The following is a 16,235-nucleotide window of genomic DNA, read 5'->3' as shown; positions in this document are numbered from 1 at the left end:
CATGAAAAGATTTGATAATCTCATTCATAAAAAGAATAATTTCCCTCCATTAGATTGGCCAAAATTGTTGGACAACACCAGTGTCAGTGAGAATGGGTGTAGGTGAAATACATTCATAGAAGTCTGCTAAGAGTCTAAAATTTTTATAGGGCAATATGAAAATATTAAATACAATTTTAAATGCAAATACATCATAATCCAACTACTAGAATTCTAAGATTCTACACACAAAAATCTACTTGTGCACAAGGAGGCCTACAAAAAAACACTTACTGTCACTTTATTTGTGAAAAGAAAAGCGGAAAATCTAGACATCCATCATGGAAGCAATTGTTAAGTACACCATGTATAACCGCTTCATGGATAACTATGCAGCAATCACCAACCATAACATGTATCTATCCACCAGACACCAACAAGACTTTCCAGACACAGTGAAGAGAAAAGCCAATTATGTAACAAAAAAATAATTCAAGTAAAAACATATACACACAAAAATACACTATGTATTTTTATATGTGTATATACACATGAACACATATATAGACATTTATAGATACTTATCAATAAATGTATCATGTTCTCAACAGACATACTCAAACCTGATCATCATGGCTTTTACCTCTGGAAAGAGGACTGGGTTTTGTAGGTATGGTGTAGTCATGCAAGACTATGGCTTTAACTGTATGGTTGAATACTTTCTACAAGAATATATTAATGTTCTTATATAATTACAAATTAAAAACAAAATCCACCCCTACTTCATCAAAAGGGAGAAAAAAATGTTTATAAACGCCAGACTTACCTGGTATGCTACTTCATATAAACAGCCATCCTTTCCAGCCAAGAAAATTCTGCCATTATCAGTGGAAGTTATTGTTAAAAGGTAAGTATTATCAGTGGGAAGAGAATACAAAGGATCTGGAAGCAACTGCATTCCACCACACATACTGTCATTAAGAACTCCAGGACCTATTTTGTTTTAAAAGAAAAAATAGGAATCACTTTATCCGCTTTTTAGCTGTTTGAAAATAGTCACTGAATTATCTTTAGAACTGAAATATTTACTGCATTCTTACTGATGTATTTAAAAGCTTCTATGACATACATTTTTAAATTACTATAAAAAGTCTGATACAATGATTCATATAATGATTCATATAATTATAATACATAGCATTATAACACATCAATAAAAAAACTAAACCAATTATTACATTTTGGAAAAGAGTCTAAGAATGTGGCAGTAATAATAATTAATTTGAGTCACTGAGTCAACATTGTTTCACCCAAAACAATGAAAAAGAAACCACTGAATGAGCCTGTAATAAATTGAGAGCTTCTTACCTCAAGGTAAAGAATAATGCATTATATTTCAGTGTTTCATGTTAAAATGGCCATTCAATGAACCAGAAATAAAGACATTGAAGGTATTATTGAAAATCTCACTAGCCCAGGCTCACCAAGAAGCAAAGAGAGAGGTCCCAAATAAACCAAATCAGAAATGATAGAGGTAAAATAACAACAGACCCCACAGAAATACAAATGATTGTTAAACAATACTACGGGCAACTCTACTCCAACAAACTAGACAACCTGGAGGAAATGGACAAATTCCTAGAAAAATACAACATTCCAAAACTCAATCAGGAAGAATCTAAAAATCTCAATAGGCCAATAACTATGGAAGAAATTGAAGCAGTTATCAAAAAGCTTCCAGCAAACAAAAGCCCAGGACCAGACGGCTTCTCAGGGGAGTTTTACCAAACTTTCAAGGAAGAACTAAAACCTATCCTCCTCAGATTACTACAAAAAGTTCAAGAGGAAGGAACACTTCCAAACACATTCTATGAAGCTAGCATCACCCTAATTCCAAAACCAGGTAAAGACAACACAATGAAAGAGAATTACAGGCCAATATCCCTCATGAACATAGATGAAAATCTCACTAGCATAGACTATTCTTCTTCTACTGCCCTCCGTTTATATTGTACATTTAAAATGTGCACATTAATATGGTAAATACAATCCAAAATACTTTGTGGAGCTACTATCCTGAAATAAGCCATATTTATAGGGAAATATGATTTTTCTGTTAGCAAATAGCACAGAAAGTTAAATTAATGAATTGGTTTTTAATTATAACATTAAATTCACCAACATATTTTTATTTTAAAAAACACAGTATGTGGGTTGCTATACCTGTTTGCAAATTAGCATAGCTGAGTCCAAGAATCACTATATCCACAGGGGTTGCCAAAACCAGGAGGTGTCGTATATGAGGTTGAAAGATGCCTAAGATAAAGTAGACATGGGTTTGGGATTATTTTCCCCACCAAAAGCCAGTATTGAAGCATTTATAGAATAAGGTTTTGCCATTACAATGAGCTAGTTATTAAATAGTATATGCAAAGTCTGAACCCACTTTAGTTCACTTTGTTGTTAAAATATTACTACCTATGACCACTTAAAAAAGTAAATAGCAAAAAAGAACCACTTTAGGAAATAAACACTTCAGTATTTAATGCCATTTAAAACCAGTGTTATGTTACAAAATAGTTTAGATTTACTAATATATAAATACTTCTATTTGTATGTCCACATTCAGAGCAGCCTAATTCACAGCACCCAAAAGGCGGAATCCGCCCAAGTGTCCAACAACAGATGAACTGATAAACAAAACGTGGATATACATACAATGGATATTATTCTGCCTTTTAAAAAAGGAAATTCTGGCCCTCACCAGTTTGGCTCAGTGGATAGAGCGTTGGCCTGCAGACTGAAAGGTCCCAGGTTCGATTCAGGTCAAGGGCATGTACTTTGGTAGTGGGCACATCCCCAGTAGGAGGTGTGCAGGAGGCAGCTGATCGATATTTCTCTCTCATAGATGTTTCTAATTCTCTAACCTTCTCCTTCTCCCTTCCTCTCTGTAAAAAATCAATATTTTTTTTTTTTAAAAAAAGGAAATTCTGGCTACAACAGGGATAAACCTTGAAGGCATCATACAAAGTGAAATAAACCAGTGGCAAAATGATAAATAGTATATAATTCCACTTGTATCAAGTACCTGGAGTAATCAAGTTCATAGAAACAGAAATGAGCTTATATGTCAATCGGTTTCCCAAGTGAGATTACATATCAAAACCAGGTAATTTACAGTATCACAGAGGACATTCCTAAGTACATTTTTTTTTTTGGTTAATGCTTGCTAAGGTATTGTTTAACTTGAGAAGTGTGGCATGGCATGATAAGTGTCACTGTAATTGTGTTATGATGTCCAAAAATAGTGTCCCACTGATAGGAATAAAATGAATATCTTATGTTATGATTATGGGCGACTCTTTATACATATGCATTTAGCTTACCTAAGGGGGTTAAATGTCATATAAAATACAATAAAGCTAATTTCATGACTTGGTTTTACTTTCACTAATGAATATCAAGGGGCTTAAAAGCCAGTTTTGTGTATCAAGATTCAAGACCATGAAGCTGAAGGCACAGAAGTCCTACATTCTACTTTAATGACCTCAAAGTTAATGACTTTAACATATGTTTGAGAGTCAGAATTTTCAGGATTTACTGACAGCAAAGTCAGAATTGTTTAATTATCAAAGATGACACTTTTGCTGCCAAATCAAAGACTACATCATAATTTCAATTTTGCGATGAAATTTGTATTTAAGTAAAACAAAATTTTACTAATTATTTTAGATGGACAATTGCTATTTATTAAATATGGGGAAGGAACAGCTATTGACATTTATATTAATAATTTTTAAATGCAGAGATACACATATCGGGGTAAAGAATGATTTTGAATTCTATGTAAAAAAAAAAAAAATACATTTCCAAAGTAATCATCTAAAAATTGCATAAAACTGCATTTGTTCTTAGGTGAATTACTATAATCTCAAAACTTCTGTGACCTTAGAACAGTTTTATTTAGGCCTTGCAAACAAGTTAACTTTGTCTACTATTCCTTTTGTAGGAAGGTGCATTCAAGAGATGCATGTTAGCCCTAGCCGGTTTGGCTTAGTGGATAGAGCGTCTGCCTGCGGACTAAGGGGTCCCGGGTTCGATTCCGGTCAAGGGCATGTACCTTGGTTGCGGGCACATCCCCAGTCGGGGGTGTGCAGGAGGCAGCTGAATCGATGTTTCTCTCTCATCGATGTTTCTAACTCTCTATCCCTCTCCCTTCCTCTCTGTAGAAAATCAATAAAATATAAAAAAAAAAAAAAAAAAAAGAGATGCATGTTAAATTTCAATCAATCAATTCTGCTTGGCAATAGCTCTGATAAAAGATCTGCCATAATGAGATTATAAGTTAAACAATGCTTGTGACTTATCTAAGATTTATTCTGAACTCTGTTCTTACTTTTCTGGGCTACCAATACTAGAGAAATGCAGAGACAAAAATGGTTTTTATAGTAAGTAATGAAAAATGTACAATGCAAAAAACTTCAGGTAAATCAAGAGAAACAAATGGTAAGCAAGGTCAAATTCAAGAACTATAATTTAATAATTTTAGAGGCAGACTCATTTATGCTATCATAAAGTAAGTAAACCGTTAACTATTCCTAATTACTTTATTTCTAACTAGAAGCCCAGTGCCTGAAATTCATGCACAGATAGGGTTTCTAGCAGCTGCCGGCTGGGGTCTCCCTTTCCCGCTGCTGGCTGCTTCCCCGGGGCCTTCCTTCATGCCGCGCCACCCCCTGGTGGTCTGCACACATCATAGCAAGTAATCGAACTCCCAAGGGGATACTTTGCATATTAGGCTTTTATATATATATAGAAGATAGATAGATAAGAATTTGGAAAAAATTTCAATAGGAAATTCACCGACTTAAAATGTGTTGTCACTTAATCCTAAAGTATTTGAAGTCTGTGTGTATACAAACATAACTTTGATCCTTGTTCTTTATTTCTTACCAGCTTTTGGTTTCACAAGCCCCACAGCAAGAATAGTTTCACTAAGTCCATCAAAATAGGCAAGGTCTCCTCTGTCAATAGTTGAAGAAAAACATGTTATACAGAACATAATGGAAAATAAATGAGCAAACAAACTGTTTCAGTTCCAAGACCCAGGTACAGAGGCCTGCCTAAGGCTACACAGAAACCAGGAAAACAGGAATGGATTTCCCCATTCCAAAAAAAAACAATCCACCCAAGTTGTAGGTCTCTAACAGCAATCTACTGTAGGGACAGAGATAAGAGTGTAGAGAGGACCAAAAAGCCATGAGTGAGATCACTAGATCAACAAACTTTACACAAAAATTCCTTGGGCCTTCACTCAGATTCTATTACATACATTTAATTTACACACAGGTCAAGCAGAGAATCATAAAAGTCATTTCTATAAATCAACAGTCTCCCATTCTGTAGAAATGCAAGGAAGACAGAAGTCTTTAAAAATGTCAAACCAGCCCTGGCTGGTTTGGCTCAGTGGATAGAGCGTCGGCCTGCGGACTGAAAGGTCCCAGGTTCGATTCCAGTCAAGGGCATGTACCTTGGTTGCGGGCGCATCCCTGGTGGGGGGTGTGCAGGAGGCAGCTGATCAATGTTTCTCTCTCATTGATGTTTCTAACTCTCTATCCCTCTCCCTTCCTCTCTGTAAAAAATCAATAAAATATTTAAAAAAAAAAAAAAAAAAAGTCAAACCATCTTTCAAAGAAGTATTGACAGACTATCTTTATTGCAGGATAAAGAGCTTGGGACCTAAACCCTGCCACTCAGAGTGGCACCTACACTGACACCAGAGCTTGTTACAAATGAACTCAACCTCATCCAGAACTGCTCCAGCAGTCCCTGCTTTAACCCTACCCCAGTGGTGGGGCGCACACTGAGGAACACTGACCCAGGTGTTAGATGAATGAAACATCCATCAGGCAAGGTCTAATAAGAACACGAAGTGCAATAAGATCATCTAAATTCTAATCATGCTAACGTATGTCAGCCTTAAATACATACCCATCTTCATAGTTCCACATGAATATGTCACTGTCAATTGTGAGCCAAGCTCTGCTGATAGGAGGAAACACACCCATCATGCAGTTACACTGCATATCTGAGTGGTGTGGATGTAAGGTAAAAATATTTCCATCTCATAAATTTCTATTTTAAACTTGTTTCAAAAGACTTTGATATAAAATGTATGATTGTCTGGCTAGTGTGGCACAGTGGTTGAATGTCGACCCTTGAACCAGAAGGTCACTGGTCAATTCCTAGTCAGGGCACATGCCATGGTTGTGGGCTCAATCCCAGTCGGGGGCGTGCAGGAGGCAGCCAATCAATGAGTGCCTCTCATCACTGATGTTTCTATCTCTCTCCCTCTCCCCTCCTCTCTCTGAAATCCATAAAAACATATTTTTTTAAAAATTAAAATCTTAAAATTTATGATTAAAAAATCATGATCTGTCCACTCTTTGATAGAATGAAATACCTTGATTTCCAATGAGTTTAATGAAAGCCATAGTATAGGACAGAAATAAGTATAATTTGTCATTTCTAAATAATGCTATTTGACCACATCCTCTCTCTCTCTCTAAAAATCAATAAAACATCTTTAAAAAGTTTTTTTAAGCATTAAATACGAAGTAATAGGATACGTCCAAACTGTTCAACAAGTTCAGGTGGGAGAGGAACTCTTCGGATGGAGCTGATTTCTGGAAGGTTGGGTACTGACAGCAAACCAGGTCCTTGTAGAGGATAATCCATATCCGACATGCCAGAAACAGTGGGACTATCTAAAGAAATAAACAAATGCAGCATTCACTTAACATTACTCATGTCTGGGCATCAAGTGGGCATACAAAAGTACTGCAAGCTACAACAAAATTGTGCTTCTGGTGGTTCTGAAAGTATAGAGAGAATAAAGTAATTATAACCTGATGCAAAGGAGACCTGAGAAATGTCAATGTTGAGGTGGGGGCACCAAACAAGGCTATCTTTCCCAGGTACTCCATAAACAAGAAAATGGTTGGTTCAATATTTTAGTGTTTTTCTATTATTAATTAATCTAAAATGGGATATATAAAAAAACTGCTTTGTGATTCTTAGCTCTAACAATTGTGGGCAAATAAAATATTGATTGGGAGAAAAAATAGCTACTTCCTTTCTCACTTAAACATTTATGGATTAAAATAATCCACACCCTTTCCACTAGATTTCCCCCTAGACCAGTGGTCAGGAAACTCATTAGTCAACAGAGCCAAATATCAACAGTACAACGATTGAAATTTCTTTTGAGAGCCACATTTTTTAAACTTAAACTGTATAGGTAGGTACACTGTTATTAACTTCATTAGGATACTCCTAAGCTGGCCTTTGGTAAAAACGTCCTCAATCTGATTGAGGTACGTTCGCTGAGGTCGACCCCTTCCAACTCTCCCATCCACACTCGTCTTGTATACTTGTTTCGTCTATCTCCTTTCCGAAAACAAACTTCTGCGCGTGGGCCACGAAGTTTCAATCGTACTGTACGTGCGCACCTGCTCATGGTATTTTGTGGAAGAGCCACACTCAAGGAGCCAAAGAGCCACATGTGGCTCGAGAGCTGCGGTTTGCCGACCACTGCCCTAGACCAACAAGATAAATACAAACAATACAACAGAAGCAATATTTTACTGAGGCAAAACCCACAGACTGCTCCACAAAGGGTTCTCCTTGCAACATGTCTCTTACTCTAGAAGCCAGACACTGAGGAGCAGGTTGGTCCCTTCAGCCTGTATTTCCTAGTCCTGAACAAAGCGTTTAAATCTGATGACCATTTCGCTCAGGCACCCTTTCAGGCTCTCTAAAGTACAAAGATGTTGGGGAAATTCACATGTGAGACAATTTTAAAATGCATTTAGAAATGTTAAAAATATATGCAACCAGAGAGAAAAATGCAATCAATTCCTATGTGCTAATTACCTAGCTTCACCGATTATCAATATCATGCCCGATCACATTTCATTTACATCACTGTCTGCTCCTTCCCTAATGCATCTTCTGAAGCAAATCCTAGACATCCCAATTAGTCTAAAAACCGATTTTAATAGAACATGGCACCTGTTAAATGGCAGTGGAGATGCAAAGAACAGAATGAATAACTCTGGTGAAGATGCAAATGGCTAAGAAAGCCTTCACAAAGGGATATATTTTTTAAAGAAATATATTTTTATTGCTTTCAGAGAGGAGAGGGAGAGATAGAAACATCAATGATGAAAATCATCCATCAGCTGCCTCCTCCACGCCCTCTACTGGGGATCAAGCGCAGCAACCTGGGCAGAAGCCCTGACAGGAAAGCAAACTGTGACCTCCTGGTTCATAGGGGGGCGAGGCTCAACCATCCAGCTCACTGGGTCAGGAAGAAAGTGATATTTAAGGGAGTCTGCAAGAACTGTTTGCCAAAGAGGGAAGGACATTCCGGAAATGATGAAGAGTGCACGCAAAATAAAATGCCAAAGAAGGGGCTTCTTGTGGAAAAAGGGTTGAATTCAGTGTGGCTGGAACCCTATGGCTGAGAACAGAACAGAAGGAGGGGAAGAGATGAGATGGGAGAGGCAGGTGTGTGTACAGGAGAAGAAGGAAGATGAGGCTCAGATATGATGAAAGGCCAGAATGTATGGACTATTCATATCTTGCCTTCAAACACCTAAGGAGGTCAAGGTGCGTCATGCTGTGCAGGAGAGTTGCTAATAGGCCGCTCAGCTCTTACAGGACAGGCCCACTGGAAAGTAACTGTCAGGAACAAATATTACCGTTGCTATGTTTTTTTTTTTGTCTTTTCTCTGATTACAAGTCTAACTCAATGAACACGTCGTATAAATCGCCAGAGGTGTCTCTTAGGGTTACACTGCACAGATTATCCTGTTTATCTTGGTTCTGGCTCACCAACAATCTTGTCTCCATCTTACTTACACTTCTCTGCTTTTCCCTCATTTCCACCTCACCAAGGAGTCACTTTCCCCCCCTCCCTTAGCCATTTATGTAACTCCACATGCCTGGAGGAGCCATGATGTAACCGTTAAACATTTCCCCGGCCCCTTTCCTTACCGGCACATGCTCGCCCTTAGCCTCCCTGCCCATCATCTTGGTTGATTTCTCTGCCTTCATTCCACCGGCAGCTTTTACCACCTCCCGGCACTTCCTATGACACTAACTCTATACATGGAAAGCATGTCTCTGAGGGGACCTGACCTGCGTCCAAATGAACTTGGTTTGCTCTCCCGTTTTACTCTAATAGTGACACGAGCAATGAACAAGGCCGAGGCTCGGACCTGGCGCTCCCGCCCACCCCGCCTGGGGGAGAAGCCCGAGGAGGCAGGAGCGGCCGGTGAAGGTGGGGGTCTCTGCCTCCGCGCGTCTGCTCCCCACTTCCTACCCTCTCCGATGTGTGCAGAGAAGAAGGGGATGCTGGGGGGGGGTGGAGGGACTGCCCATGAGCGCTTTCTCGCTCTTGGATGTGCAGCACACGGCCCCCGGGGGATAAGGACCCGGGGAGGGGGACCAGCGAGAGTCGCCCGCGGCGCCGATCACTCACTCGGGGCGGACACCAGGAGCAGGTCGGAGAGGTCCGGGTACATGCGGTCATCCTGCAACTGGCGGTCGATGAACCGCCCCGCGCTTTCCAGCGCCTCCTGCGAGGCCATGGCCGACGTGGAGGCCGGCATCGCCGAGCCCAGCAGGGAGGACGGCATCCCCGAAAGCCAGGACACCAGCGTCCGGAGGAGGCCGAGCACCGCGGAGAAAGAGGCGAGAAACCAAGCCCCTAGCGCAGCCCCGGCACGGACGGCGCGCGCGCCAAACGAGCGCTTCGGCGCCGGCGCATGACGCACTTCCGGTTCCTCAGGGGCGGGATTCGCAGGCTCAGTCGCGGCGCCCCGGGCCGGGAGCCGTTGAGGGCGCTGGGCCTTGGGGGCGGGCCGGGGCGGGGCGGGGGAGGGAGGGAGGAAGGGAGGGAGAGGCGGCGGCGCGGCGCTGGGGAGGGGGCGGGGAAGGGGGCAAGCGTGGAGGGGGTCTGGGGCAGGAAGGGAGGCCGGGGAAGGGGCGGGGAGGGGCCGGAGGGGCGGGCCGGGAGAAGGGCGGGAGGGAGGCGGCGCAGGGGCCGGGCCCGGGCGGAGGCGCCGGGCGGAGGGGCCGCGCCGCGCGCTCCGCTCGGTTCCGGTGGCCTGCGCGCGCTGGGTCGGGGTGCCTGCAGCCTCGTGGGTACAGCTGCAGCTGTTGGAGAGGAGCGTCTGCGCGCCCATGTCTCGGGCGCCCCAAGGAGCTGAGAGTGGACGGGGGTGGGTACCGCGTTGTCGGAGACAGTTCACATAGGAGCCAACATGTCACCTTATTTCTTACGGGCTTCAGTGTAAATGGAAATGGATTAGGCTGTTCTGTTTGTGTGTTGCTGCTATTGGACCTGTGGCCCGTGACTGTGAAGAAGGATGCGGGCTCAGTGGGTGAGCACCGACCTGTGGACCCGGAGGTCAGGGCACGTGCCTGGGTTGCAGGCTGTAGGAGGCTGCGGATCAAGGCTTCTAATCATTGGTGTTTCTCTCTCCCTCTTCCTTCCTCTGTGAAATCAATAAAAACATACACTGAAAAAAGAATGATGTGCGTGAAGAATCGTCCGCGGCGTTCAGGGCGCTGCTGCCTTGCCTTATTTCTCATTACAGAGAGGAAGCAGACGGTTCTAATCCGTCGTTGCATTCATAGTAGAGGGGCAGCTATAAAGCTACAAAAAAGACCCCCCAGTCCTGCAGAAACGGAATTCATTTGTGTCCCCAGTGCCGGCAACATCAAACTGACAGCGTTCCCGCGCGAAAGGTGCCTTGGGCAGGGGCACACCAGCAAAGCAATCGAGTGCAGCACCGAAACTGTTGTACAGGGCGTGCATTTGAAATAGGAGTAATGAGCAGGGAGAGGCAAGATAGGCTTCATTTGATAGAGAAGGCAACTTGGGAGGTTACATGAAAGCACTCTTTTCAAGCAGTCCTCCTCATTTAATTCCCCTTAGCCTCTTAACAGATGAGATCGTTGAAGCACAGAAAGCCTGAGTAACTCACCTAAGATCACATGATCAGAATCAGGTTTGAACCTAGACATTCTAGTTCTGGAACTCATTTTCTGAACACTGTGCTAATCTGCTGCTCAAATTTATGAAAAAATTCACTTTGCTGCAAGAAAATCAAAGTTGCCCTGATATATATACTTAACAATTTCATTCTGAAGATGTTTCAGCAAACAAAACAGGAAAAAAATAGTTCAGTATGGAAGTCTCCAGTAGTGCAATTATTCCCCCTACCTTTTATCAAAAGCAAATACATCTTCTGTGACTTTTCTTTAATGGTCATGATCTTTCCCACTGGTTGATGATTTCCAGTTTCCTTTTCTTTTTCCCCTCTAGCACTTAGTAGTTTAAAATTTTATATAGCTACAATGGGATTTTTTTCAACAGGTGGTGCTAGAACAACCGGATATCCACATGCAAAGTAAATAAATAAATGTAAGCACAAACTGTATACACTTCACAAAAATTACTCAAAATGGATGACAGACCTAAATATAAAATGCACAACTATAAAACAAATTAGTTGTGGATGGTCCAAAGAATGTTCCTACATAAAATGCTTTAGAGACTTTTTGAGATAAATTCTGCATATAATTTTCAGTTAAATATATAAAAAAAAAACCTAGATGAAATTGGGTAAATTAATGACTTTTTTGATATAACACCAAAATCATGAAAGAAATAATTGATAAGCTAGACTTTATTAAAATTAAAAACTTCTGCTCTGTGAAAGACAATGTCAAGAGAATGAGAAGACAAGTCACAGACTGAGAAAATATTTGGAAAAACATCTGACAAAGGACGGCAAGCCAAAATATACAAGGAACTCTTAAAACTCAATAATAAGAAACAATCTGATTTAAAAACGGGCCAAAGACCTTAACAGACACCCTGACAAAGTATATATATGGTAATATTATGTCTTTCATATTAGCATGTGAAAAATGTTCCACATCGTATGTCATCAGGGAAATGCAAATTATAACAGCAATGAGATGCCACTGCATACCTATTACAAGGGCCAAAATTTGGAACATTAACAACAACAAATGCTGGTGAGGCTGTGAAGGAATAGGAACTCTCATTCATTGCTGATGGGAATGCAAAATGGTGCAGCCACTTTGGAAGACTGTTTTCCAGTTTTTTTACAAAACTAAACATTATTCTTACCATATGATACAGCAACCTTGCTCCTTTAGATCGCCCACAGGATCTAAAAAGATGTCCACACTAAAGCCTGCACATGGATGATTATAGCAGCTTTATTCATTATTGCCAAAACTTGGAGGCAACCAAGATGTCCTTCAGTAGGTGAAAGATAAGTAAACTGTGGTACATCCAGACAATGGAATATTATGCAGTGCTAAAAAGAAATGAGCAGTGAAGTCATGAAAAGACATGGAGGAACTTTAAATGTATATTATTGAGATCAGCCAATCTGTAAAGACTACATGTATGATTCCAACTGTATGACATCTAAAAAGACAAAACTATGGAGATAGTACAAATACCAGGGGTTTGGTGATGTGGGTAAGGGAGATGAATAGGTAGAGGTCAGACAATTTTGGGAGCAGTGAAAATATTCTATATCATGCCATTATGATGGAACACCTGTCATTACTAGTATATGTTTGTACACAATGAGTGAACCCTATGTACTTAAGGTGATTAGGATATGCCAATGTAGGTTCTTCAGCTATGACAAAGGTATTACTCTGGTGGGAGATGTTGATAATAGAAATCTCTGAACCTTTTGCTCAATTTGCTGTGTGTTAAACTGCTCTAAAATGAAAGTCTTAATGAAAAGAAAGTATCATCTTAAGCCCTATCAAGTCCTTGATTACTGAGGAGCTGAAATAGCTATTTATAAACCTGGGGTATGGGTTACACAAACGCTCTATTTGTAAAGTTCTGTTATACTACCTAAGGCCTGTTTATCTGAAGTCAGAAAAGAGACAGTGGCATTAATATCAACTTATTTTGTTACAGGTGCAATGAACTAGCCTTATTAATGTGAGGTCACATTGACTTTTGACACTTGTGGTTCAGATCTGTTGGGATGAAACCAAACTTTGTTGTGCCAAATTACATAACATCCCGCATATAAGAGGAGTAGCTTTTGTTTTCACACCTACTTTCTTTTATTCATTCATTCTTTTATTCGTTTCACAAGTACTGAGACCCAGGATTAGATTGCGTGACAGATAGAGGGCCTAACTTTGGGGTGTATAAAGGTCTGTAAAGTGCTTACAGGAAAATTGAGATTTGAGTCCTGCGGCATGAATAGGGTTAAATGAAGGGCATGGGGATTGGCGAAAAGTCAGAACTTTCATTCAGGACGTCGTGTTCTGGGACTGCTTCGACAGCTGAAGAAGACTCACCTGGTAGAGAATAGAAAAGCTGAAGCTGGAAACACTTTGGAGGGCATGCTAATTTTGTATTTTATTTTAAGAACAAAGGAAAGGATATTACACTTGATCATTAACAGGGTTTGTAGGTAAAGCATAATTTGAGATAGATTAAGGTAGTGCTGGGACGAAGGAGTAATTTCATGAAAATATTTGCATTCAGCAACATCGAGTAAGATTAGAGATGATTTTGCTAGAATTCAGAAATATAGAGATACGAAGTATGCCATTCATTCAGAGCACAGACAAGGAATCATGTTATAAAGTAATTAAAACCAATGAAAAGTGAAAATACAATGAAGTGAATGCAGGGCGTTGGGAGGCCTTGCTGTGGAGAAGGAAACTCCATAACTAAGCATGGCTAACAGTCAGAGGGCGGCGTGGGCTAAGAGAATAAGCTTTAGGGAACTTTCTGACAATTCTTTCAACTACCCGGGTCTTTTTAGCTGGTGAGTACTTTTCCATATGCATTTCTTCCTTAAAATATACTCAAAAGGTGGAAAACTGTGCGAGTTTCCTCATAGAGGACAAAATGCAAAGAAAGGGCGTTTAGCAGGGTTTTCTTTAAGATTCCGTGCGGGTTGGTCACCTTGGCTGTGATCGCATCTCACATGCAAGGGGTGTCGGAGACGCTCAGGGGAAGGTGCCATCCCGCGTGGAGAGGGACGGCGGCGCGGCGCGCACATGCTCCTCCCGTCCGCCAGGGCGGCGCTGCGCGGAGGCCGCCGTCCCGCCGCGGAAGGCGCCGCTCTTGGCCGTGGCGCCGCCGGCGCCGCGAGCAGTTACTTCCGGCCGGGTCCTCAGCGCCGCTCTCGCGGCTGTGTGGGCTGCTGCTGCCGCTGGCTCTGCGCCGGGCGGCGGCGATGGAGCGCCCGGGGCCCACCGAAGGTGGGTCCCGTGAGGCGAGCCGGGCGGGGCGGGCCGGGCCGGGCTCCGGGGGCGCCGCACTCACGAGGCCCCCTCTCTCTCCTCCTCTCGCCCCCGTGACAGGCGCTGAGACGTCGGGACCGGACCCGCAGCTGGCGGTCACCATGGGCTTCACGGGGTTCGGTGAGTGAGTGCCCGACCCCTGCAGGGTTCTCGGGTCCGCAGGCGGGGGAGGCCGAGCGGGCACCTCCGCCCCGTCCGAGCGCCAGGTCCTAGTGTGTATCTGCAGGGTCTCCACACTCCCCCACCCCCCCGGCCCCCGTTTTCTAACTCCCGCGGGTCTGTCGGGCCGCTCGGGTGACACCCGGGGAAGCCGGGAGAGAGGGTGCGGTGAGCCCGCGCGGAGGGCCGGGCTGGTGGAGGGAGCTTTTAGGCGCGTCCTCAGGCTGACAGCTCACCGCCGGCTGCGGTCTGTAAGGTGACGGCTCTTTCGACAACGGGTGGCTAAGTGGTGATGATGGTTTTCACTTTTTTTTTTAAAAAAAATACGATTTTATTGATTCTAGAGAAGAAGGCAGAGGGAGAGAGGGAAACATCAAGGATGAGCATCATCCATCGGCTTCCTCTTGCTCGCCCCCTGCTGGGGATGGAGCCCGCGTCCGGGCATTTGCCCTGGCCGCACATCGGGTGGACGGTTTTAACTTTTTTTTTTTTATCATTGCAAACCTTTTACTCCTTTTTTTTTTAATTTAAATTTTTGTTTTATTGCTTAAACTGCAGTGATTCTCAACCTTCTGGCCCTTTAAATACAGTTCCTCATGTTGTGACCCAACCATAAAATTATTTTTGTTGCTACTTCATAACTGTAATGTTGCTACTGTTATGAATCGTCATGTAAATATCTGATATGCAGGATGGTCTTAGGCGACCCCTGTGAAAGGGTCGTTCGACCGCCAAAGGGGTCGCGACCTACAGGTTGAGAACCGCTGGCTTAAAGTATTAGAAAGAGTATTACATATGTCACCTTTTTTTTTTTCTCCCCTTGACCTTCCCCTTGTCTTCCCTACCCCCCAGTGTCTTGTGTCCATTGGTTATGCTTATATGCATGCTATTTTAGAGAGAGGAAGAGAGAGAGAGAGACGTCAATTTATTGTCCCACTCACATGTGCATTCATTGGTTGAACCCTGTACGTGCCCTGGCCGGGCATGAACCTGAGGCCTTGGCATATGGGGGGCAGCGCTCCACCCATTGAGCAGCCCGACCAGGGCCCGTTCCTTCCGAGCCCAGCCCTCATCCCCAGGTCAGCCCTCATCTCTCTGCGGAGCCTGGGCTGGGTGTGCTGTCGGAGGAGAAGGCCAGGCAGGGGTGTGGGCTCCTGCTGAGGATAGCCCTGCGAATAAAAAAAAGCATTCAGAAAGCCAAGAGACATATGAAAACATGCTCAAAGTCACTAATCATCCGAGAGATGCAAATCAAAACAACAATGAGGTACCATCTCACACCTGTCAGAATGGCCATCATCAACAAATCAACAAACGACAAGTGCTGGAGAGGATGTGGAGAAAAAGGAACACTCGTGCACTGCTGGTGGGAATGCAGACTGGTGCAGCCACTATGGAAGACAGTATGGAGTTTCCTCAAAAAATTGGAAATGGAACTCCCATTTGACCCTGTGATCCCACTTCTAGGAATATATCCCAAGAAACCAGAAACACCAATCAGAAAGGATATATGCACCCCTATGTTCATAGCAGCACAATTCACCATAGCTAAGATCTGGAAACAGCCTAAGTGCCCATCAGTAGATGAATGGATTAGAAAACTGTGGTACATCTACACGATGGAATACTATGCTGCTGTAAAAAATAAGGAACTCTTACCATTTGCAACAGCATGGATGGAACTGAAGAGCATTATG

General features: G+C 42.7%; 2 protein-coding genes across 2 annotated transcripts in view; one reads left to right on the top strand and one right to left on the bottom strand.

Annotated features, from left to right (window-relative positions):
• The window catches only part of NUP155 (nucleoporin 155), a 47,061-nt gene extending 37,312 nt beyond the window's left edge, over positions 1-9,749 (bottom strand). Inside the window, exons 1-6 of the mRNA XM_070411815.1 lie at positions 9,527-9,749; positions 6,609-6,746; positions 5,971-6,067; positions 4,933-5,003; positions 2,203-2,295; positions 806-972 (exon numbers count right to left, since the gene is read on the bottom strand). Coding sequence (XP_070267916.1) covers positions 806-972; positions 2,203-2,295; positions 4,933-5,003; positions 5,971-6,067; positions 6,609-6,746; positions 9,527-9,683 — 723 coding nt within the window. The 5' untranslated portion in view covers positions 9,684-9,749. The remainder of the gene's footprint in view (positions 1-805; positions 973-2,202; positions 2,296-4,932; positions 5,004-5,970; positions 6,068-6,608; positions 6,747-9,526) is intronic.
• Positions 9,750-14,233: 4,484 nt separating this feature from the next.
• WDR70 (WD repeat domain 70) overlaps positions 14,234-16,235 on the top strand; it is a 197,018-nt gene continuing 195,016 nt past the window's right edge. Inside the window, exons 1-2 of the mRNA XM_070411814.1 lie at positions 14,234-14,337; positions 14,440-14,499. Of these exons, the coding sequence (XP_070267915.1) occupies positions 14,313-14,337; positions 14,440-14,499 (85 nt within the window). The 5' untranslated portion in view covers positions 14,234-14,312. The remainder of the gene's footprint in view (positions 14,338-14,439; positions 14,500-16,235) is intronic.

This window comes from Myotis yumanensis, unplaced genomic scaffold, assembly GCF_028538775.1.
Source record: "Myotis yumanensis isolate MYYU_CA2020_CCGP unplaced genomic scaffold, mMyoYum1.0.hap1 SCAF_4, whole genome shotgun sequence".
NCBI classification, from domain to species: Eukaryota; Metazoa; Chordata; class Mammalia; order Chiroptera; family Vespertilionidae; genus Myotis; species Myotis yumanensis.
Note: the sequence above shows the minus strand (reverse complement) of the source record. Positions and strands in the feature narration are given on the sequence as shown.